This window comes from Molossus molossus, unplaced genomic scaffold (assembly GCF_014108415.1).
Source record: "Molossus molossus isolate mMolMol1 unplaced genomic scaffold, mMolMol1.p scaffold_m16_p_1, whole genome shotgun sequence".
In the NCBI taxonomy this organism is placed as follows: domain Eukaryota; kingdom Metazoa; phylum Chordata; class Mammalia; order Chiroptera; family Molossidae; genus Molossus; species Molossus molossus.
In genome coordinates this window covers 242,959,969-242,983,007 of record NW_023425344.1, presented here as the reverse complement: position 1 = coordinate 242,983,007, position 23,039 = coordinate 242,959,969, and the positions used below count along the sequence as shown (strand labels likewise).

General features: G+C 52.4%; 1 protein-coding gene across 1 annotated transcript in view; it reads right to left on the bottom strand.

Moving 5' to 3' along the window:
- Positions 1-23,039, bottom strand: part of FBLN5 (fibulin 5) — a 77,025-nt gene that overhangs the window by 16,581 nt on the left and 37,405 nt on the right. Inside the window, exons 5-7 of the mRNA XM_036270029.1 lie at positions 7,670-7,792; positions 4,526-4,642; positions 802-921 (exon numbers count right to left, since the gene is read on the bottom strand). Coding sequence (XP_036125922.1) covers positions 802-921; positions 4,526-4,642; positions 7,670-7,792 — 360 coding nt within the window. The remainder of the gene's footprint in view (positions 1-801; positions 922-4,525; positions 4,643-7,669; positions 7,793-23,039) is intronic.

The following is a 23,039-nucleotide window of genomic DNA, read 5'->3' as shown; positions in this document are numbered from 1 at the left end:
CACCAATAAAAGGGGGGGAGGGTTGAAAAGAAGGAAGAACAACAACAAGAAAGAGCTGTACATGGCTCTGGGCAGATGCTAATAAGTATGAGTAAGATGCTGTCCTTATTTTCAAGGAGTTGACAAGACTTTACAAGTTTCCTATTGCACAGGTTAGTAAGAAAATTAGAACAGAATCCACAAGCCAACATGGGCCGAGAATCAGCTCCTTGGGATCGGAAGAAAGTTATAAACAGTCACCTAAGCTGTCCCATCTATGTTCTCACAGTAACAGTTCATTCATTCAGCATTCGATCATTCACTCCCTGATTTGAAAACTACGTATTGCATGCTCACCATGTATCTGTAGAGACTTTAGAACTGCACGGCGTGTTTGCACTTACAAACATGATCTCATTCATTCCACACACACCCCTCCCGAGCAGATGCACTGTTATTCCTGTCAGCACTTGTGCTCCCCCCAGGACTTGAGTCGGTGCTGGGTGCGGACAAACAACAAACCAATGCGTGAAATTGGTGACTCCTTACCCTCTGCACCCCCACCTCAGACTCTAAAAGTCAGCCCCACTGGTTTTTGCATTGGGGCTGGAATGATGAGGGGGGCAGGGCTCCCCTCCACCTTTCAAGAAGTGACGCATCTTTGTGTTGTGTGGTTGGGACCCTATTGCCCTGGGACATGTCCAAACTGGAGATGTTTCTGGGAAACGAGAGGAAACACCTGTGAAGGAAGCCCGGCCCCCACTGCCCGGCCCTGTGCCCTCGCACAGGTGGGAAGCTCCAGGGCTAAATAAAACCCGTTACCACTGCAACGAACTCCGTCATCCTCGAGTTCGTATCCTGGGTCACAGCGGCAGATGAAAGAGCCGTAGGTGTTGACGCAGGTCTGCACGCAGGGGTTCTCGGTGGCACACTCATTCACATCTGCGGAAAGCCAGAGAGCATCACTGACCATTCCCACGACAAAACATCTGCACTAACTGGGCAGACAAAAGGGCACAGCACCCAAATCTACTCTGACTGGGAGGCCGGGTCACAGGTCCCGAGGGTCTCCACCTGGGACCTAGCAGACTGAGAAGTCAGCCCCCAAAAGTGTTCACTGAGGAAACAGGGGCTCCATCCATATGTCCTTCTGGAGTCACAAAGTGGGAAGGGTGGAATCGACACAGGTACATGTCCTATACATGTATGCACACGTGTGTACATATACCTCCTAGAAGTCCACTCTCCAAGTTCACCAACAGGAACTTCTAGGCAATGTCTGCTCTTTCCCATCACCTACCACATTCCCTTCCCAATGACCTCTCCCCTCACCCCCACTGACTGACATTGCAGGTAAACAAATAATCGTGACAATTCTAATAATAAGTCTATGTATTACGGCTATGGATTGAATTGCGTGTGTCCCCCACCCCCTGCCAAATTCATGCTGGAGCCCTAACTCCCAATGCGACAGTATTTGGAGACGGGGCCTTTGGGAAGTGATTAAGCTTAAGTGAGGTCCTGAGGGTGGGGACCTCCCGATGGGATTAGTGCCCTTATGAAAAACAGACACCAGAGGGCTTGCCTGGCCTTCTCCATGGGAGCGTTCAGACAGAGGCTGGCCCCCTGCAAGCCAGGAAGAGGGCCCTGGCAAGCCCCCAACCATGCTGTCGCCCTGCTCTTGGAATTCCAGCCTCTAGACCTGTGAGGAAGTAAATTTCTGTTGTGTAAGCCCCCCAGTCCATGATAGTTTGTCATGGCAGCCCGATCTAACTAAGACAATTAAGCATAAATAGCATCACTGATAATAATAGGATCTCACATTCACTGAATCTTTGCAACAACCCTGCGTTAGGACCTCTGCCCCATGTGTCAAGTTCAGTAGGTTAAGGAGGGGACCACAAAGGGGCATAAGGCAACCAACAGTTAGGGACGGTGGAATATTCATTGTCTTGAGTGTGGTGATGCGTTCATGGGGGTATACCTATGTCAGAGTTCCTAAAATCATGTACCTTTCACAGTGCAGTTCATTGTATATCAATTATACATCAACGAGATTGTTTTAAGGTTGAGAGATGTACCCAGATCCCCAAGCTAACAAGGGCACGGTTGGAGCTGGAACATGAGTTAAGGGTCTTTCCCTAAAACCCAGGATTCATTCTGCACAGCTCATTCGGGTGGGGGAGGGAGGAGGGCGGGAGCCCCTTCCACACTGGTGCTGGCTGGGCAGCTTTAAGCACACTCTGCCCCTTGCTCCTTATGCCAACGACCAAAGTTCCAGCCGAGATCATTTCCATCCTCTTCAAAAGTCCCTGAAAACCTCTTAAGACTCTGAATAGGGATTTGAGTGTTTTCAGAGTTAAAAGCCTTCCCAGTGAGCAGCTTGAGAAGCTTTTCTTAAAGAGGAGGGCTAGTCCCATGCCCACTTACTTCCTGCTTCCTGGCACCCTTGGAGCATTTTGGAGAAAGAAAAATAATGGACAGCCACGCAGGCGGGTCCAGTGAGATACCAGTGTCCCCTGGTGGCCACGGGAGTTTGGAGGCGCTCTGCCTGGGAGGCCAGGAGAATGTCGTGGCAGCAGGCTGTGGAGGGCAGGTGTGGGCAGGATGGCACGGTGGGTACTAGGGCTGGCATCCTCGGCGTCCAGCCAGACGCTGGCCACATGGAGCTTGAGTCCCTCTCTCTCTTAGCTCTCAGCTGCTTCTGCAGAGCAGAGGACCCGAAGGAATCTGCCCCCTGCACCCTGGCTGCCTTTCCTGCCAGCCCTGGGGTCCACGCCTGCCCAAATGCCCACCCGCATCCTGTGGGAGCAGACTGCACCCAGTCCCTCTTGCTGGACAGGAGGCTGGGCCTTTGCTTCTACTCTGACTCTGCCCCCCCACTGGCTGTGTGGCTCTGGCCAAACGGCTTGACCTTTTGGCTCCTTGGTTTCCTCATCCGTGAAGCAGAGCCACAGACACCTGCCCCGCCCACCCCGTAAGGCCATTGTGGGATTCGGTGAAGTGAACAGATGAGACAATGCTTGGAAGAGTGCAAAGCACACTTCCTCACACAAGGTGTCAGCATTACCAAAGCGCCATGGAGTTCAGGACATCCTGTGTCACCCATGGGCTCTGCTGATGCAACATCCCAGTGGCCAAGGGCCATGTCCAGCCTGTGTGCTGTGCCTGCTGTTGGGCTTGGCAGTGCCAGGAGTTTTATCTGCTCCTTGTCACAGGCCTGTCCCTGAGAGGCCTCAAGGACACATGGGACGGACTTCTGGCTCTACTGCACCTGGCTGTCCCTTAGGTGTCGGGTGCACCGAGCCAGCCTCGGGGAAACGTGGGCTGGCGTGTCCAACCCCAGCCTTGGCACGGGGAAGCCTGCCTCTGCCCTAAGCTGCTTATCACCGCAGCCAGGGAGCCAGGCGCCCGCGCCCGCCCAGTGACAAGGGAGGGCCCTGCTCTATCAGCCCCTCAACCTCCCAGCCCGGTCTCCACTCCCAGAAGAAAATGACCTCTCTTGGCGAGAGGAACACAGTCGAGACTTCTTGGAACAATCAGCAGAACCAGCTTTGGAGGGGAGACTTCCAAAGAATCCAGGATCAAACTCTTTAAGGCTGATGCCTTCCTGTTTACCCAGTGATTTAGATACGATTAAACTAACGGAGACATAATACCCTCCAACTAGCTGGCCAGAGCCTGCCAACCAGACCGCGGCGGTGTGACAAGGAAATAGGTCCCGCAGAACCTGGTGGCAGGCTCCAGACAAAGACCTCATTCTGAGTCCCCTGCACTGCCCCACCCTGGACGGAGCAACTGCCAGGGACGGAGGCCCGGCCGGGGCTGGGGGCAGGGAGCCAGCGGCCAGGAGGGCCTTGCCCTGATTCCTTGAGTCTGGAGTCCCCCATTCATTTCCTGGGCAGAAACCCGCACATGGAAATCACAGCAGGCTTGTTTTTCTCACTTATCAGCGCTCGAAGTGATCATGTGAAAACCAGAAATGCCTTTGTTTCATTCTGCTTTTGTGGGGAATGCTGAGTAGCAGGGAAGCTGCTGCCACCACCGGACTCTGGGAAGGAACAGGCCGGCCTGGCACCGCGGAGGGAACGTGTAGAGAGACATCACAATCGCCCGGGAAACCCCACGCCGAGTGTACGTGTTTATTTCGCGATTCAGCAGGGCTAGGCGTTCTTTCCAGCCACCCCACTTTGGCCCCGGGAATTGGATTTAGGCTACAGGAGAGGCAGGGACATTCCTGATTAGCCCAGAAAGTCGGCAAGGCCGCTGCTGGACAGCAGACAGAGGAGTCAGGCCATGAAACCGTAGCTCCGGGCGGATGGACGACTGCGGTTCTCGTCTCAGCAATACCCAGGGCACATTTTTTGACATGTTTCGTGAAACCTCAGTTGGGGTCTCGGGTTTCTGGCAGCGGAGGGGGTGAGCGGGCCGGGGCGGGGAGCGGGAAGCACTTTAACAGCAGCGTTTCCCACCAGAACTGTCAGGCTCTGAACAAGACAGAGCTCGTGTTTCCCGGCGTGTTCGGGTTACCGTGCGCGTCGCATACCTTGGCAAGACCGTCCATCCTCGTTGAGGGTAAAACCAGGGTTGCACGTACAGGAATAGGATCCAGGAACATTCGCGCACAGCTGCTGGCAATAGCCGTAGCGACATTCATCAATGTCTGGAAACAGAAGCACACGCAGCGTGAGACCTTTCTTCTCAGTCACCCCTGCCACCCCAGCATCACGGTCTCTCTGCAGAGAGATCACGGAGGGAAGCCGAGGGGAGCTGGTGTGAAGACAGGACCTACTAAGTGTCAGCGAGGGTGACAGTCTCTGGTTCCAAAGCTCAATCTCCCTACAATTCTCCCCAACCCATCTCGGTCCTGTGAGCACCTGAACCTATCTTGAAAGCGGTAGAAGAAATGTTTGCTTAGAGTGGGCACCATGGCCTCTGGAATTTCATCCACAGGAAGTCAACTCAGAGACTCTATATAAATGTTTCATTGCCCTGGGGAGGGACAAGTTAGCTCAAAGTGTAAGAGAAATCTACAGCCTCGCTCCGGTCAGCTCCTCACCAGCACCATCAACTATGACTACTCAGGTGTCAGGAATAAGAACTAGTGCAGGTGAGGACGAGCCGGGAGCACTCCAGTCTGGAGACCCACGAATCCGGGAACACAAGGACTCACCTGGGATCTCCTTGCACTAGAGCAGACATAAAACTCTGGATAAACACACCTTCCAAACCATGGCTGGCGGCTCGGCTCCCGAGCAAGCAGCTCTGCGGATGAATGGGTCCCAGCAGAGCCGGCAATGTAGCCCTCCCTGCTGCTGTGTAGCGGTCAGTGGGGAGCCTCATGTCACGGGAAAAGCCCTTCCCAAGCCCTCAAGTCGATGCTCTGGGAAATTCACTCCTGTGGGATAGGACCTCTCGAATGAAGCCCACAGGTAGAGACAAGTCCTCACCCGCACAATCACCTGCTGTAACCAACTGATCGGACTATAGCCGAAACTGGTTCTTACCTCATCCCCACCTCCCTCTAACCTGGACACATTCCCTCCCTGCTACCCTAGTTCCTTTGGAACCGTGGCCCGTCCAGGGCTCTGGAGGCCAGCTCAGAACCTCAGTCTCTGTGTCCAGCTCCTACAACCTGCTGCCAGAAAGGACCCGCCCCACCTTACCTGTGGTTCCACCTTCCTGGGAGACTGTGCCCTGCCTTTGTGATTCTGTTTTACCTCCGAGTCCCAGCTACCTCTAACCTGGCCCACCCCACAGCCCACGGAGCACTTTGCAGCCCCTGCTTAGAAAGCACGTTGGCTTATGCAGTTGCCGGCCGACCTCTGTCCAGGACAGATCACCAAGGACGGAGGCAGAAGGGAAAAGAGAGGACATCCTAGGGAGACCTTGGAGGAAAGGCAGCCCTAGCCCCTCACTTGTCTCCGAAAGCAATGCTTCCAACAGTGCGCAGAGGGGTGGTGGACAGCTACGAAACTTGTGTTTTAAAAGAGATGCCCTGGCTGGTTTGGCTCAGTGGTTAGAGCGTCGCCGGACCAAAGAGTCACGGGTTTGATTCCGGTCAAGGGCACATACCTCGGTTTCGGTTTGGTCCCTGGCCCTGGTCCGCTAAGGAGGCAACCAACTGATGTGTCTCTCTCACGTCCATGTCTCTCTCTCTCTCCTACTCTGTCTGAAAATAAATGGAAAAATATCCTTGGCTGAGGATTTAAGAAAAAAAGAGAGAAAGAAAAGTTTGGCCAAAGGATGGCATGAGTTCAGCCACAATTAGTGAAGGTCTTCACTTCGGACGTGACGTGTGAGCAGGCTGTACATGTTGGGTCTCCAGAAACATCCCTCCCACAGCTTCATGCTCTGGGGTGGGAACCACTCTCCCAGGTAGAGGAATATCCCAGTGCCTGGCCCCCTCAGATCCGAGGGGTTTCCTCTGTATGATCAGTCCAGCCTGTGTGTCCCTGTCACCTGATCCTCTCTTGCGCCCCCTTGTGGTGGAAAAACTATACTGAAAAACAGGAGCGAGATTTTCGACCCACTTCACTTGGTCCAAAATGTCCCTCCTCTTTGAGTCTCAGTCTCCAACGCTATAAAAGTTGAATGACATAATATCTAACATCCCTTCCAGCTCTGAAATTCTACATATTAAGTTCCCGCACAAATAACTCACAATGATCTGCTTATGTTCAAAGCAGTGGCATCAAATTTTCCATAATAGCTGAGGTTGGTTAAAATGCACAGTGACCCTCATATTCACAAATGCCCATGTGCAGCCAGCCCTTTGGTGCATGCCTGGGAAGGAGAACCACGCCAAGTCTAGGCTGGCTTATCAGGCCCCAGGAGGCTGCAGACAGGGCTCTAGAGCCGACCAAAACTCAGTCTCAATTGAGAGAGAGACTTGGAAAAAAAGCCTTCCTTTCTGTTTCCATGATGTTGTTTGGACTGTGTCTCAGCTCCTCCATGACTGACTTTCAGGCAACAGAACAGTGTCTTAGAGAATTTAAACTGGCAGGGCTTCTCCAAGAAAACAGCATAGAAGTCACGGCCCAGAATAGAAATGGAACTGACAGCTAGAGATTGCTCTGAATTCATGCACTTGGCTAGACCAAAAACTACAGGGAAAGAAAGCAAAATAACCCTCCAGTGAAAATAAACAGAGAGATCATATAGCAGATGCCAACTGCGAGAAACAAAATTCTCAATTGGACGACTGACTCCTCAACGGCAAAAAGAAAGACCAGCCGGTAGGGTGGGCGTGATGTGCCTAGGGTGGGGCACTGGGAGGAGCCGGTGTCAGCACAGAACCTACTGATCCACGCTTGAGACGGGGAACCTTTCTGTGACTAAGCAAAGTGTTCCCGCCTCTTAGTATGATTTCTAACTAGGACCGAATAACCCTCACCTCCATCCTTTCCTGCCCTGGATATAAACTTTCTGAAGGCAGGAGAAAAGTATAGGTAAAAATCAAACAGGAGCCTTCAAAATACACCCAGAAATTCAAACGATGACATGACAGTGATGGTGACAACTGACTTTAACAGGTGGTGGTGACACATGTAAGCTCAATAGCCTTGCACCTGCCCCTCCCCCTGCAAAGAAAAGCCCACCGCCCCTAGGCCACCCAGCTATGCCCACATGTCACCATACCCCTGGCACCATGAACTTCCTCGAGTCCCTGTGAGCCCCAGAGAGTTACCTAAGCACTGGCCTTCCAGAAGCCAATAGCCATCGGTGCAGGAACAGGTGTATCCTCCTTCGGTGTTGATGCAGATCTGGGTAGGGTTGCACTGATGAGAATCTGTTGCACACTCGTCCACATCTGTAACACAGACATAGCCCGAAGACTGTTATCTACGTCTGCTCAGAGCCCTGGAGCCACAGAGCGGCCAGCTGCTTGCTCGTCTGGCTGGGTTACATCCAGAAAGGTGGAGGCACCTCCCTGAGGGGTGCCACCAGGAGATACTGGCTTTTTATGGGGGGACAGAGCTAGTCGCTGCCCAGAAATCCACAAAGGGAGAAGGCCAAGAAGAGAACATCCGTAAGCTCTTCTCTGCCATCCTAGCCCATCCTTTTGTGAAAGCAGGTCTCCTTGATAACAACCATTGCTTGACTTAGAAATGCATTTTGTTCAGGCTTATTCATCCACGTGTTAAATAGGGGTCCTTTGTGGTGCCTACGAGGCACAGAGCTGTGATACCTCTGAGAACATAACAGAAGAAAAGGAAAAGTCCCCTGTCGAAGGAAGCTGGTAGGCTGCTGGACTGGATCCATTCATAAAAACATTTCGGCCTGGGGTTCCTGCCCCTTCTCGAAGCTTCACAGAGCCCTCCAGTGTCTCCTCCACTCCTGCGGCTGACCTCCGTGCCTCTGCCCACACTGCTTCATGCCATCGCCGCCTGTCTGGAGGTGTGCAGGTACTTTTGTCCAAGTCAGTCCCGTCTTAACTGAGAGCTTCAAAGCGTAAAGACCAAGCTGTAGTCAGAGTCACATTTCTCAAGACATCTGGTGTTCACATTCAGCACTCAAAACTGTTTGTGTCAACTGAAACAAATTCTTCTTCCCTGTCCCCCGCGCTGTGTTTTAGGGAGAGCACTCAGAACCGTGCAGCGGGACCCCCGAGACCACACTCTCTCTTCCACCTGAAGCCTGACTCCAGCGTCTGCCCTCCTGCCCCCCTGCCCTCCCCTGCCTGCACCTCCTGCCCCTCATCACTGCGGTCAGGGTGGCTCATCTGCACGCCCCCTGCCTCCCCCAGGGGACTATTGTGCAGTTGGAAATCACATTAGAAGCTGCTGTTCACTGAGCCCGTCTCACGGATGTCACTATTTATTTGCACAACTCCTGAGCGGTGGGTTCACAGTCCCCAACTCACCGGTTGGAAACGGCCCTGCAGGAGCTGGTAAGCGAGAGCTCAGCCAGGCTCCCTGCCGGCCTGACTCCAGGCCCACCTCGGGCAGGAATAACCGTCCGTCATGCCGGGACCCAGCGGGCTCAGGAGGGAGTGGGCAGGCCCGGCGGAGAAGATAGGCCTCCTGGAAAATTGTCTGCCTCCTGACATTGTCTGTTGCAGACTGTGGTGGGGCATGGGGGCACCTAGGGCCCCAAAGTGGAAGCTCCCTGAGGACAAGGGCCTTTTGCCACAGGCCTTTTTGGCTATGTGCTCAGGAAGCAAGCATAACGGAGTCAAGGAAACATCCGGCCAGGCAAGCGACGGTCTTGTGGGTTCAAGTGACACCAGCACGATCCACCACCCACCTGCGACAAGTGGACACCCATGACACTGGTAAATTCCCACCCGAAATAACCGTGTGTCTGGGCACCGCGTGGAGCCAGCGTCCGTCCTCCAAACAGGACAGACTCCAGGAACCTGTTCCAAGGTGGCGGCGGCCGCCACTCCGGCCCGACACGTTGACTGTGTGCAGCCCCATGGCCAAGACCCAGCCCTGTTCTCAGCTGCACAGCTCCTGCCCCGCCCTCGCCCCCCAGCTCTGCCCCCCCCCCCCGAGCCTCCCAGGGGAACCGTGAATAAGACTTGGCCAGCAGCCGCCTGCTCAAATCCATGTTGAAGCCTAGGATAATAAATAATGCCACTATCGGCCAGAGCATATTTACATTTTTCCAGAGGGGAGTGATGGATGACAATTGTACCCTGGGAACGACATCGCCTTAGGAATTTGCGCTCTTTTTCCTGCCCCGGGGGGGGGGGGGGAGGGGGGAGATGCTGGGTGAGGGAGACCCAAGGCAGGAAGAGCTATCAGGGAACCTTGGTGACAGCGAGTTCCCAAGGCTCTGCCCGTGCAACTCACACGCACGCGCCCGCAGAGCCCCATGGAGAAGGCCAAACGCCGCGAGCGCGCCAGGCGGGGCTCAGAGGCCGGACCTCTGTGTACACGTGTGTGTATGCATGTGTACACACACAGGCACAGGCAAAACAGTCAAACCTAGACACAAAATCTTTAAAGTTCATTTTTTTAAAAAAACTCCATTAACTCATTTCTGTTGACGTACGTTCATAAAACGAAATCTGTACCTTGCACTACCTGATTGAATGGATTGCCAATATAAATGCATTCTGAGAACTGAAGTCCCTGGAGTTTGGGTGGGAAGGGGTGTCCCATCTTTGTATCCTCAAAACACACCTGGTGTAAAGCTGCGTCCGTAGTAAAGGTTCAGTAACTATTTGGTGAGTGAATGAATGAACACATGAACAGCAAACACTAAGGATGCCTCTGGAGCCCAAACAAATTTTCCCCTGCCAACTTGCTAACAAGACCGTTCTGGTGTGTGGACTTTAAAAACAATCAGCCCCACTGAAGAACCACCGTCAGCCAACACACCTAGGGGAGCCCACCCTGGGCGTGTTCACACCGAGGGCTCCGCGCGGGGCTAGAAGGCCCATCACACATTCCAGCTCACTGCCGAACTCTTACATTAAATACATTTGACTTAAATAACAGAAGGGAAAACTACGTCGACTCACTCCAAGGACATTCTTTGGCAAAGCATGCTTTCTGCGGCAGTGGAAAAGTACACGTTACGGCAGCCCGAGTGTCATTACCCTGGACGCAAACCGCGTCTGTTCTTTCTTTCCTTTCTGTGTGATGTTCAGGAAGAGTCTCCTAAGAGAAAAGAACGCTGGGCTCATTCAGTCATTTGTTCCCTCCTCCTCGCATTCATTCTTCATGCTCCACTGCGGCTGTGTGTGTGCGTGTGTGTGTGTGTGTGTGTGTGTGTGTGTCCTCCCAAACCTCAGACTGCAGGTCATTTGGGAGAGCTGGCATTGGGCACAGTCCCTCCATCTGTACCAGTTCCCAAAGCAGACTTGACGGAGTCCTTCTGCCAGCTCCCTGCCTCCCTCCTGAGAGCTGCAGCCCTGGGCAGCTGCCTGGGCCCTCGCAGGATTGCACCCAGCAACCATGGCCTGTCTCCCCCAGAAGGCAGTGTCCGCCCACTGTCCCGCGACTGGAGGAAAGGTCTGCTGACTTCTCCAGAACCTGGCAGCTGACGGCAGCCCGCACTGCGCCTGCGCAGGAGCAAATGTGTGCTGAGCAGCACAGCTCTGCTGGCCGACACGGTGTGTCTGAGCTGTCACCCCTTCCCGTCGACGCCCCTTTGATGACAACCACTGCTGACCTAGGAAAGTCATCCTAACCAGTCAACTTAATCCTCGACGCCCCCGGGGAGGCCGCAGGCAGAGGGGGGCTCCAGGGCCTCAGCACAGCAGGCCACCCATGAGGGATACTGGTGTAGGGTTCGCACCACGAGTGGGGCGTCACGGCCCCAGCAGACAGGAGCTTCCTGTGGGCAGGTGCACGAAGGCAGGGTGAATAAAGGTCACGGAAGCACCAGGGGGAGGACATGGCCTTCAGTCATCAGAAGACACTACCCAACAGCTGGGACTCCAGGGACAGTGCATGGAGGGCCGCAGGCCACAGAGACACCTTGGAGCCCGCGTCTGCGGTGCTGCCAGGCAGCCGGCTCTCTGCTGGGTGAGCTCCCAGGGCTGCAGGGACCACGCTGGTGGTTTATGCCGGTTACACGTCCTTCCCGGAGGGAGCACAGCACACAACCCACTTTTCTGTCCCATGTAAACGACTGGTTCCAAGTATAATCCTAGTGCTAACTCGCAGGTTATCATGACAAATCTCTACAGGAAGGTATAGCAGAATCAATGTGCGGACACAAATATGTTTCACTATAAATACTATGTGTACGTACGCCAGCTGTTATATTTGAATGCGCATATTATACATATATATGTATATATACATATATATACACACACATGACTTTATAGTTCATCATTTATTCCTATAAGTTAAAGGGAAAATACTTAAACTGCTTTCCTAACACAAATTCTAATGGAAAGAAAGCGTCCTTCAAAAACTGTAAAACAAAGCACAACCAAGCAAAACGAATGGTTTCCCCAGGCCCATAAGGAGAACATTTCCTAGACCATTCTCCCAGCACCACACCAGGAGGAAAAAAGACCAAAGGGCTGAACCTCCTCAGAAAGGGCTGGTGGGTAAAAAAATAAGAACTCCGGGGACAGGCAGCGCTGGGTGTGCAGCCGGCTCCCGCGCCTACTGAGGATCACCGAGTAAGTTCATTGCCCTCTTGGGTCCTGTGTCTGCAAAAGGGCCGCGGCAGCCACCTCCCAGGCCGCTACGGAGAGGCCATAAATCCATGTGTTTGCAGGTCCCATCACCACTGCCTGGCCCAGAGTAGATGCCCAGGGAACTGTGTTCCCTCCCCTGGCGCGGTGCTGTTTCTAGCATCTGAGAAAGATTGGGGCGGCTTGGCTTCTGCCTCCTGCAGACCCTGTTCTGGAATTTACCAGAGACACCAAGATGACAGCCCTGGGCCTGGCAGGCATGGTTAGTTCTGTGGTTTCAGCCAGAGCCAGAGGCTTCTCCCCGCTGGAGCCCCAGACACATGCCAGGGATTGGGACAGGAGGTACACAACGGCAGGGAGCATGCCTCCCCGGGGTCTCGGGGTCCCCTGCCCTTCGGCACCTCTGGGTCCGTCTATGACCCTATAGTGGTGGCCGTCTGAAAGCCTACGCACGCGTGTGTCCTGCTGAATTCCACAGCCAAACATGATCGCCCTTCACACGGCCTGTGCTTCTTCCCCCGTCCTGCGTCTTTTCTCCCCCGGATTGTGAACAGCGACGGGCGGACGCTGTGAGCCGGTGTCCACCCCCTCGGCGCAGTGTCTCTGCTCTGTGTGAGAACAGCCATCAGCCCAAAGGAAGCAGTTCTCACTGGGTGACACTGGGAGAAACTGTCCCAAAGTGTTCGGTGGACTACACCTTCCCAAAGGCCTTTGTCGGACACGGCAAAATCATTTCCTTCGTAGTAAATTTCTACCCAGTGAAACATGTTTTCCCAGCCTGTTTTTGTTCCTTCCTCGCTCAAGCTAACGGGGCTTGATAAGGAAGAAGAACAAAACAATGGCACATTCCTCCGTCTCCGATGGAAGCCAGCTTCGGGCCTGCTGCTGAGCTGGGGCAGTGCCATTTTTCAGCGGGACAAGCCCGGCCAAGGCTGGAAGCTACACAGGGCCTACTTCCCAAACACCTGCTTAATTAAAGACCTCAGCGTTTGAGAACTCGCTTGTCGAATTCCCAGGACATCTGCACTCCATGTGACTGTGTCCCGGGCCTTCATTAGGAACCAGATCTTTCTCTCTCCAGCACTTTTCCTAATGCTTCCTATTAAGCATAGGATACAAAGCTTGCTCATTTTGTACCTCCACTTAGGCAACAAATATGCACTCCATTTTCCAACCAAAAAAAAAATCCTCTCGTCTTAGAAGAAGCCAGCTGGAATGCAGGTCCCAACCTCTCCATACATTTTTCTCTTTTTCTATCCATAAAGTGAGCTGGGAGGAGAGTCCGCAAGGCCCCTCTAGCCCTGACCCACGGAAACTAACTGTGCCGCGGATGGGAACTTCAGCGCCTGGTTCTTGAGTAATGACTTTCGTCCAGAGTGCTCGGTAAACATCAGCTGACTCCGGTCGCTCTCAAACGGGGCAGTGAATTAGCCCACTCAGCTTCGCCCGTGGCTGAATGGCCACTGCAGCTGCGGCGGGTGTGGCAAGAGGGAGATGACAGATATATTCCTTCTTGTGCATCCTGCAGCAACACGCCCTGAGAGCCAGAGGACGGGCTGCTCGGAGCCAATCCGAACCTGGCACTTTTTAGTTAATGGGCATGAGGCTTTGGTCCTAAGTGTGACTGTGAAGCAAACACGCCAACCCTTTTTAAGGGTGTACTCGCGAGCACGTCTATAAAGGCTACACCTCTGGAGTCCTAGCCTCTCCCTACAGCTTCCTCCTCCTCCTTCCCTTAGAGCCCTTTCCTCCCCACAGCCTGACCTCCACGTTCCTCATTCTCACCTCCTGGCCTGCGATGTCCCTGTCCCCCTCCCCACACCCTCCTCTCTGATGCTGTGACAATTAATGGCATCGCTGCTTTTCAGTATCTGGGGCTAGAAACCCCAGTGGTCCTCAAATCCTCCCCACCCCCCGCTCCCTACTCAAATTCCCCTCCTTCTTCACATGCCCCAGCCCAGACTCTAAGGCCTGACTTGTCTCTAAATCAGCGGTTCTCAACCTGTGGGTCGCGACCCCTTTGGGGGTTGAACGACCCTTTAACAGGGGTCGCCTAAGACCACAGGAAAACACATATTTCCGATGGCGATTCGTAACAGTAGCAAAATTGCTGTTATGAAGTAGCAACGAAAATAATTTTATGGTTGGGGGTCACCACCACATGAGGAACTGTATGAAAGGGTCGCGGCACTAGGAAGGTGGAAAACCACTGCTCTAAATGATCGCAATGATTTTGTTGGTCTCTAGTGTCTCCCGCTGAAAGTACACTAAACACAGCTCCCCGAGCCACGCAGGACACAGAAAAGAGCAGGTGGCTCCACTACGCACAGCTGTGGTCCCCTAGAAAGCTCGGAGCGTGGGTACCCCGGGGCAGCACGTCAAGGCCGCTCTCACACCCACGCACGTGCTAAAACCTGCAGCCCTCACGCACTGCGTACTGCAGGACACGGTCGTCGTGCGTGGCTTCGTCTCCTCCACTGAAGCGTGAGCTTCCTGAAAGCAGGGACTGGACTTCCTCACGTTTGTATCCTAAGCAGCTAACAGTGCCCGGCGTGACACAGAACAGAAGTGAATTACGTTGGAAATGAAGGCACTTGGTTCTTGGGCTTTTCAGAAGGCCAGAGGGGAAGGCACGGACGTGGGAGGAAACAGCTCGGCCACCCACGCTTTGTGGCCCGTATCTCACTCCCGTGGGATGAGGGTTATCTGACTATTTGCTGCCCTCCCCGCCCAGCAGAGCCGCAGGCCCAGCCCCTGGTGTCTGGGGCCTTACCCCCGTCCCAGGGCTGATTTCAGGGTCCCCACCCTGCAGAGGCCGTGACGCACCACACGCTTGGCCTGATGGAGCCGCTTCCTCTTTCTTCCCAGACAGCTGGACGTCCAGACAAGGAAGAAGTTTATTCTCAGCAATCTGGGGGGAGGGGTGCATCCAAGGAGGGGAAAGGGACACCTCCTGCCTGGCCTGAGAACCAGCATCCACAGGGCCCCTTCGAGCACAAGCAGGAAGTCCGATCCATTTCTGAGGCTCAGGACCAAACCGCAGTCCGGTGCTGGCCGTGAGAACACCCAGGTGTGCAAATTCACCGCCAGGAATCCGTCGGCCCACGGTCAGCAGCAAGCACCCCCTGGCAGCCTCTCTCGGAGCGTTGGTGAAACCTGCAGGGGGTCTCTGCCCCACCCCTGTGATCGATCATGAAACCTGCAGGTGGTCTCTGCCCCACCCCTGTGATCGATCATGAAACCTGCAGGTGGTCTCTGCCCCACCCCTGTGATCGATCATGAAACCTGCAGGGGATCTCTGCCCCCCCTGTGATCGATCATGAAACCTGCAGGGGATCTCTGCCCCACCCCTGTGATCGATCATGAAAACTGCAGGGGGTCTCTGCCCCACCCCTGTGATCGGGAAGCCCCATCACTACGGACTCCATCCCTAACTAACCAGGGTCCCTGGTGAGCGGTGTGGCCTTTCTGCATCTGCTTCCCTGTTGCTGAGATGAGGCTACCGTCACCTGCCACCTGCCCTCCAGGGGCTCGGGGAAGACAGCTGCTGAACACACGGGTGTGGGGAGGGCACTGCAGTGAGAACACGGAACTGGGAGTGGCCCACCTCTGGGGGGTGTGGGCAGGTTGTGACAGCGGACAATGACGTAGGAACAGTCCCTTCACACACACCCATTCTGGAACCCGAAGCCTCCGAGGAGAAAGAAGCGAAGCGAGGGATGGATGGATGGATGGTTCAATATCGCAAGTTACAAGCAATGGGCCAGCAGGTAAAGACGGTGCGTATTTCATCCTGAGACCTACCACTCTGTTGGCCTCACTTCGCCGTTCTGCTCCCCATCTCCAGCGGACAACCCCAGCCTGTCACAGGATAACTGCTGAGGCTACAACTCAAGAGGAGATGACGCCTCAGGAGATGGCAAGAAGAGGTGACAGACATTTGGGACCATGGGGTTAGGGAGAGGAAGCCAGGGAGAGGGAGTCCCAGGGATACTGTCTCCTGGCCGAGGGGCCACATGTCCTGAAAGTCTGGAAGCCAGGGCTCCACCCCAAATGGCCCAGGGCTGCAACAGCCACACCCTGCTCCCTACCACACGTTGGACTTGGTAAGAGTTGGATTATATCACTTGAACCTAAAATAAATATTTGAACTGATTGAACACTTTTCAGGATTGCATGTTTACACAGGTGCAGGAATAGGGGCTGTCCCTCCCATCCACCTGTCTGTGGGCCCTAGCAGGCCCCTGCATTTCTTTTCTTTTTTTTTTTTATCCTCACCCGAGGACATTTTTCCATTTTTTGTTCAGGTAGAGTGGGAGGGAGAGAGAGGAACAGAGAGAGAGAGAGAAACATCGATGTGAAAGGAACACATCGAGTGGCTGCCACCCACACAACCGACCAGGGCCGGGACAAACTGCAACCGAGGTACGCGCCCTTAGCGGGAACCGAACCCGGGTCTCTCAGGACCACAGGCCGACGCTCTAACCACTGAGCCAAACCGGCCAGGGCTAGGCCCCTGCATTTCTTCCAGGCGGAAGGCAGGGGGAGAAGCAGCTGTGTGTGGCGCCAACCGACGAACTCACCGGCTAGGCCCCTTCCGTCCCCCCACCACGCGGAGCCCAGTGCCCGGGTTCCAGTGCCAGTGGCCCAGTTATTCAGGATCCAGGGATGCCGCACACATTCACCATGAGCCAACACTGCTCTAGGCATTAGGGTTCAAAGATAAACAACACATGAGCCACGTCTGTTAAAGGGAACAGAACAGGGACCAGATACTCCCAAGTGCTGTGCTGGAGAGAAGAAGGCTACTTCCAGGAGGAGCAGGCTTCCTGGAATAGACCATATTTGGGTAAATCTAGATGGACGATGTGGCAAAAGCTGCCACAATTGGATACTGTCCTCTAATAGCCATTCTCCCACGCAAAGACTGCCTTTCAGCTTCCCTTACAGTGAAATGTGGCTATAATGTGGCTGTGTGACTACGTGGCCAGTAGGATGTAAGTAAAAGTAACGTGTAACAATCTCTGGGGCAAAAGTATGTGGCCCCGTTGTCACTTCTCTCCTCCCACTGGCTGGGATGCAGCCGTGATGGTGAGAGCTGCCGCAGCCATCTTTGATCCAGAGGTGAAAGGCGCACATTGAGTTTGGCCAAGCCACCCTACCCGTCCTGAACCACCTGCCTCTGGACTATGCCACAAGAGAGAAATAAAGTTCTCTCGTACCTAAAGCAGTGTGTTGAAGGTCTCTTTGTTATAGCAGCTTAGCTTGTACCCTAATGCCAATGAACAGGACTCAGACAAAAGAGGTGGACGGAGTGGGGCACGTCCAAAGGCATGAGGGGCACAGCACATTCAGGGAGTGAAGAGCTGTTAACACGAGCAGATGTGTGGGTGCACAGGGAGCACATGGGAGGGAAGACCATTTGGGAAAGCGTCAGATGCCGAGCTAAGGAGGAAGAGATGGAGAATGGGGTCACAAAGACCTGGAAAGGGAGAAAGAAAAGAAAGAAAGTGAAGAGATGAAACTCATTTAGGCAAAAACTGAAATTAAATTTTATGTTTTAATGTGCTCTCTAGGTTAGCTTCAATCAGAACCATTTGACTTCTTTTTTTAAAAGCCACAATAAGGTGAACCCCCCAAAAATGTAGTCCCTGATTCTAAACAGCTGGGTCAAGAGTCTGCTCATTTGGGTTCCTAGTAAATGCATTTTGGATAAGTATTAGTAGGAGGCCCTGACTGGTTTGGCTCAGCAGTTAGAGTGTAGGCCTGTGGACCAAAGAGTCGCAGGTTCGATTCCAGTCAAGGGCATGTACCTCAGTTGTGGTTCGTCTCCAGCCCAGGTCGGGGTCTTGCAAGAGGCAACCAGTCGATGTGTCTCTTTCACATCAATGATTTTTTTTCTCTCTCTCTTTCTCTCTTTCCCCTCACTCTGTCTGAAGATAAATGGAAAAATATCCTTGGGTGAGGATTTAAAAAAAAAAAAAGTATTAGCAGCAGTAGGGGAGGAAATTCTAAAGAAGCACATGGCCAGTGTACCTCCCCGAGGTACGTGTCTCTGTGCGCCTGTGCCGCAGACATCCTGCAGTTGTTATTCACAGCACCGCTCTGCCTCCGGCCTCCGGCCCCTCCCTCACCCGCCCACTCAGTCTTCCCTCTCCTTCCTTCTACTGCAGCCTCCCGGCCAGATCTCCAGTGACCTCCGCAGTGTCCAGTCCAGTGGTTCCGTCTTCCTCCTCGTGGCATGTGGCACAGTCAACCTCCCCTTCTTCTTTAAAGACTTTGTTCAGTAGACTCCCATGATCCCACCCTCGGTCATACCCATCAGCAAATGAGTGGACAAGCAAAATGTGATATATCACATACATACACAATGGAATATTATTCAGCCTTCAAAAGGAAGGAAATCCTGCCCGGCCGGTGTGGCTCAGTGGATTGGGTGTCATCCCATAGACTGAGGGGTCTGGGTTCGATTCACAGTCAGGGCACATGCCCGGGTTGCAGGCTGGATCCCCAGTAGGGGGTGTGCAAGAGGCAACTGATTGATGTTTCTCTCTCACATCAATGTTTCTTTCTCTCTCTCTCTCCTTCTTCTTGTCTTTCTAAAAAAAAAATCAATAAAAACATATTTTTAAAAAGGAAAAAAATTCTGACACATGCTGTGACATGGATACATTTTGGAAGAGATTCTACTCAGTGAAATAAGCTGGTCACAAAAAGACAACTGTGTATGATTTCACTTATAGGAAGTATCTGTTGTGAAATTCCCAGGAGAGCAGGACGGTGGTTGCCAGAGGCTCGGAGGAGAGGGGAGTGGACAGTTAGGGTTTAATGGGGATACAGTCTCAGTTTCACAAGAAGATAAAGTTTTGGAGGGTGGGTCCACAAAAATATGAAGGTACTTAACACTACTGGACTGTATACTTAAACATGGTTACGATGGTAATTTCATGTTATGTGTTTTAACATCTGTAAATCTAAGAATATTTCTCCATTGACTTCCATTCCAAATATAAATTGTTTCTATCCAGAAATAGAATCGGCCTGTGATCTCAAACAAAATCCTAGAGAAGACACACACAGCAGCATCCTGGGCTCCCAAGGAGCTCACCCCTTGGCCCCAACAGCCGGACCCTCTCCCGAACAGCCCACCCTCGGCCCCAACAGCCCACCCTTGGCCCCAACAGCCGGACCCTCGCCCGAACAGCCCACCCTCGGCCCCAACAGCCAGACCCTCGCCCGAACAGCCCACCCTCGGCCCCAACAGCCGGACCCTCGCCCGAACAGCCCACCCTCGGCCCCAACAGCCCACCCTCAGCCTGAACACTCCTCCGCGGCCCCTTCCCCACCGAGGAACTGAGGCTGGAGTGTCCCCTGATGGGAGCAGAGGATCGGGGAGGAAAGGAACGGATGGTAGAACGATGAAGGCAGGAAAGAAGGGACGTAGGAATGACGGTCTGGACTATGGGCATCTTGTGCTTCTAGAAACGGTCCAAAGGCCACGCGGTGGGCGGGAACACAAGCTTTGGAGTCAGACCTGTTTCGAATCCTGCCGCCCCCCCTTGTTTGTAGCTGTGTGATTTTAAACAAGCTGTTTGTTTTTAGCCACTAAAAGCCTTGGTTTCCTTATTTGTAAAAGGAGGTAGTGATGCTACAACCCACGGGGTTGTATGAGGACCCGGTGCAAATTAAGCCCTGAAATCATGCCTGGCCCAGAAATGGCCTCAGCCAAGTCTGTTACAGCTTCATGTCAAGAAGCAAGGGGATGGAGAGGAGGACGAGAAGGAAGGAGGGGGGTGGGAAACTCGCCCCCTAAAAGAAGAGAACATCAAAGAGGCTGAAAGCCCAGTTCTAGTCCAGAACCTTTGTTAGTTCGGTGGCCTCAGGCAAGCTCTTCTCAGCCTGTCTCCTCTGAAAAACGAGCTCTGAGTCTCTTCTACCTGGAGATCTGATTTCCTTGAATCCTCTGTGCTCCAGAGTTCCCTCCCCTCATCACTCACGGCTGCCCCTCGACCGAGGCAGGGCTAGGACGCCCTCTGGAGGACGCAGGAGGGAAAGACCTACGTGGCTGGGCGACGCCCACAGTTTGCCTCTGCGCTCAAAATGCCAACGTGACCTTGCAGACCTGGCAAAGCAGGGAGAAAACTTAAGGTACGAGTGTGACCTGAATGGGAAGTGCCCCTTACCTAATGCCTCTTTAAAAGTATTGGGGAGCACAATTAATGTATCTCCTACTGTCTGGTCAGCCCCTTGTGAAGTATCTATTACAATATACAAACTTTGTACCCTGGCTGGTTTGGCTCAACAGTTAGAGTGTCCGCCCACAGACCAAAAGGTTTCAGGTTCAATTACCGGTCAAGGGCATGTACCTGGGTTGCAGGTTTGATCCCCAGCACTGGTCGGGGTTATGAGGGGGGCAACCAACTGATGTGTCTCTCTCACATGGATGTTTCTCTCTCTCTCTCTCTCTCTCTCTCTCTCTCTCTCTCTCTCTCTCTCTCTCTCCAGGTGAGGATTAACAACAACAACAAAAAAAACACACACACAAAAGAAAAATATATACAAACATTGTAATGCATGACCATTGCTACAATCTATGAACATCTTTATACTATATGAATGTTGTCGCAATATATAAATGGTGCTATAATGTATAACATTCCTACCTCTCCTGAGACTTACTCTGAAATAAGGGTGATCTGGACCTCTGTCAAGTCCTACGTAGTAGGCATCTTCTCCGGGCGTTTCTCGGGGCATTAGGAAAAGACAGACAAGCTAACGATTCACTCTTTTCTCCTTCACAGGCCCAGGTGGTATTGATTTAAAAAGGAGGAAATGGCCCTGGCCAGTTTGGCTCAGCGGTTGGAGCGTCAGCCTGCGGTACAGAGAGACCCGGGTTCGGTTCCCGCTAAGGGCATGTACCTCAGTGGCAGTTTGTCCCCGGCCCTGGTTGGTCGTGCGGGTGGCAGCCACTCGATGTGTCCCTTTCACATCGATGTTTTTCTCTCTCTCTCTCCCTCCCACTCTATCTGAACAAAAAATGGATAAATGGCCCTGGCCAGTTTGGCTCAGCGGTTAGAGCGTCGGCCTGCGGTCCGGAGAGACCCGGGTTCGGTTCCCGCTAAGGGCACGTACCTCGGTTGCAGTTTGTCCCCGGCCCTGGTTGGTCGTGCGGGTGGCAGCCACTCGATGTGTCCCTTCACGTCGATGTTTCTCTCTCTCTCTCTCCCCCTTCCTCTCTCTCCCTCCCACTCTATCTGTACAAAACATGGAAAAATATCCTCGGGTGAGGATAAAAAAAAAAAAAGGATAAATGTCCTCGGGTGAGGATAAAAAAAAAAAAAAGGAGAAAATGTACTCATCAAAATAAGGACCAGTCACTCATTCACTCACTCATTTAACCAAAATGTACTGACTAGTACAGAATGGATGCATTTTCATTCTTTGTCTTCAAATGCCCTTTACAAGCAGAATTCAATCAAATGTTTTTACCTACCTTTGTATTTCCTTAGACAAGTCTGAGGTGTTATCACCCTGCTATTATAAGTGACAAAAATGAGGTGGGGATGGTTAGTGTGTAGAACCAAAAGTACAGATCAGGAACTCAACCAACTAATTAAATTTATGTCAATTTTCCCATTTTTCAGAAGAGGGGGATCGTGTCTGATTACTTTCTGGGATTCAGTGAGATAAGAGTGTCCTTTGGAAAAATGTATGGAGTTTCCTTTAAAAACTAAAAACTAAACTGCCATTTGACCCAGTGATCCCACTTCTAGAAATATATCCTAAGAATCCAGAAACACCAACCAGAAAGAATATATGCACCCCTCTGTTCATAGCAGCACTATTTACAATTGCTAAGATCTGGAAACAGCCCAAGTGTCCATCAGTAGATAAAAAAGCTGTGGTACATTTACACAATGGAATACTATGCAGCTATAAAAAAGAAGGATCATGCTGTGGCTGATTTGGCTCAGCATTTAGAGCATTGACCCAAGGACCAAAGGGTAGCGGGTTTGATGTTGGTCAAGGGCTTGTACCTCGGTTGTGGTTGTCCCTGGCCCTGGTTAGGGTCATGCGGGAGGCAACCAATATATGTGTCTCTCTCACGTCAATGGTTTTTAGGAAAACATTTTTGTTAATTTATTTTCTTTATTGATTTTAGAAAGAGAAGAAGGGAGAGGAAGATAGAAACACTGATGAGAGAGAACATTGATTGGTCACCTCCTGCATGTCCCCCCACTGGGGATTGGGCCCACAACCTGGGCAAGTGCCCTGACTGGGAATCGAACCAGTGACCTCTTGGTGCATGGGTCGACACTCAACCATTGAGCCACACTGGCTGGGTGCATTGATTCCCCCCGCCCTCTCCCTCCCTCTCTTATCTGAAGATAAGTGAAAAAATATCCTTGAACGAGGATTAAACAAAAAAGAAGAAGAAGAAGAAGGATCTCTTACCCCTTGAGACAGCATGGATGGACCTGAAGAAAATTATGCTAAGCGAAATAAGCCAGTCAGAGAAAGACAAGTATCACTTATATGTGCAATCTAATGAGCAAAATAAACTGATGAACAAAACAGGACTAGACATGGAAGCATGGAACAGATGGACAGATCTCAGAGGGAGAGTAAGAGGGAGGGCGGGAAGAGGTTAATCAATGAAGTTATATGCATATATGCATAACTCATGGACACAGACAATAGACAGGTGAAGGCCGGGATAGGGCGGGAGGCAGGTGGAGGAGGGCAAAGAGGGGACAATGGGGGACATGTACAATACTCTCAACAATAAAATACATTTTTTTAAAAAGTTTCCTTTGGAAGAAATGACACCTTACATGTGTTTTTAGAGACTATTAGCATTAGAGAAGACATACTTTTCTCCAGGTCATAGAAGAAATAAATGGAAAGCAATGAGCTAATTCTATTACATTTAAGACTGGCCTGGTGTCTC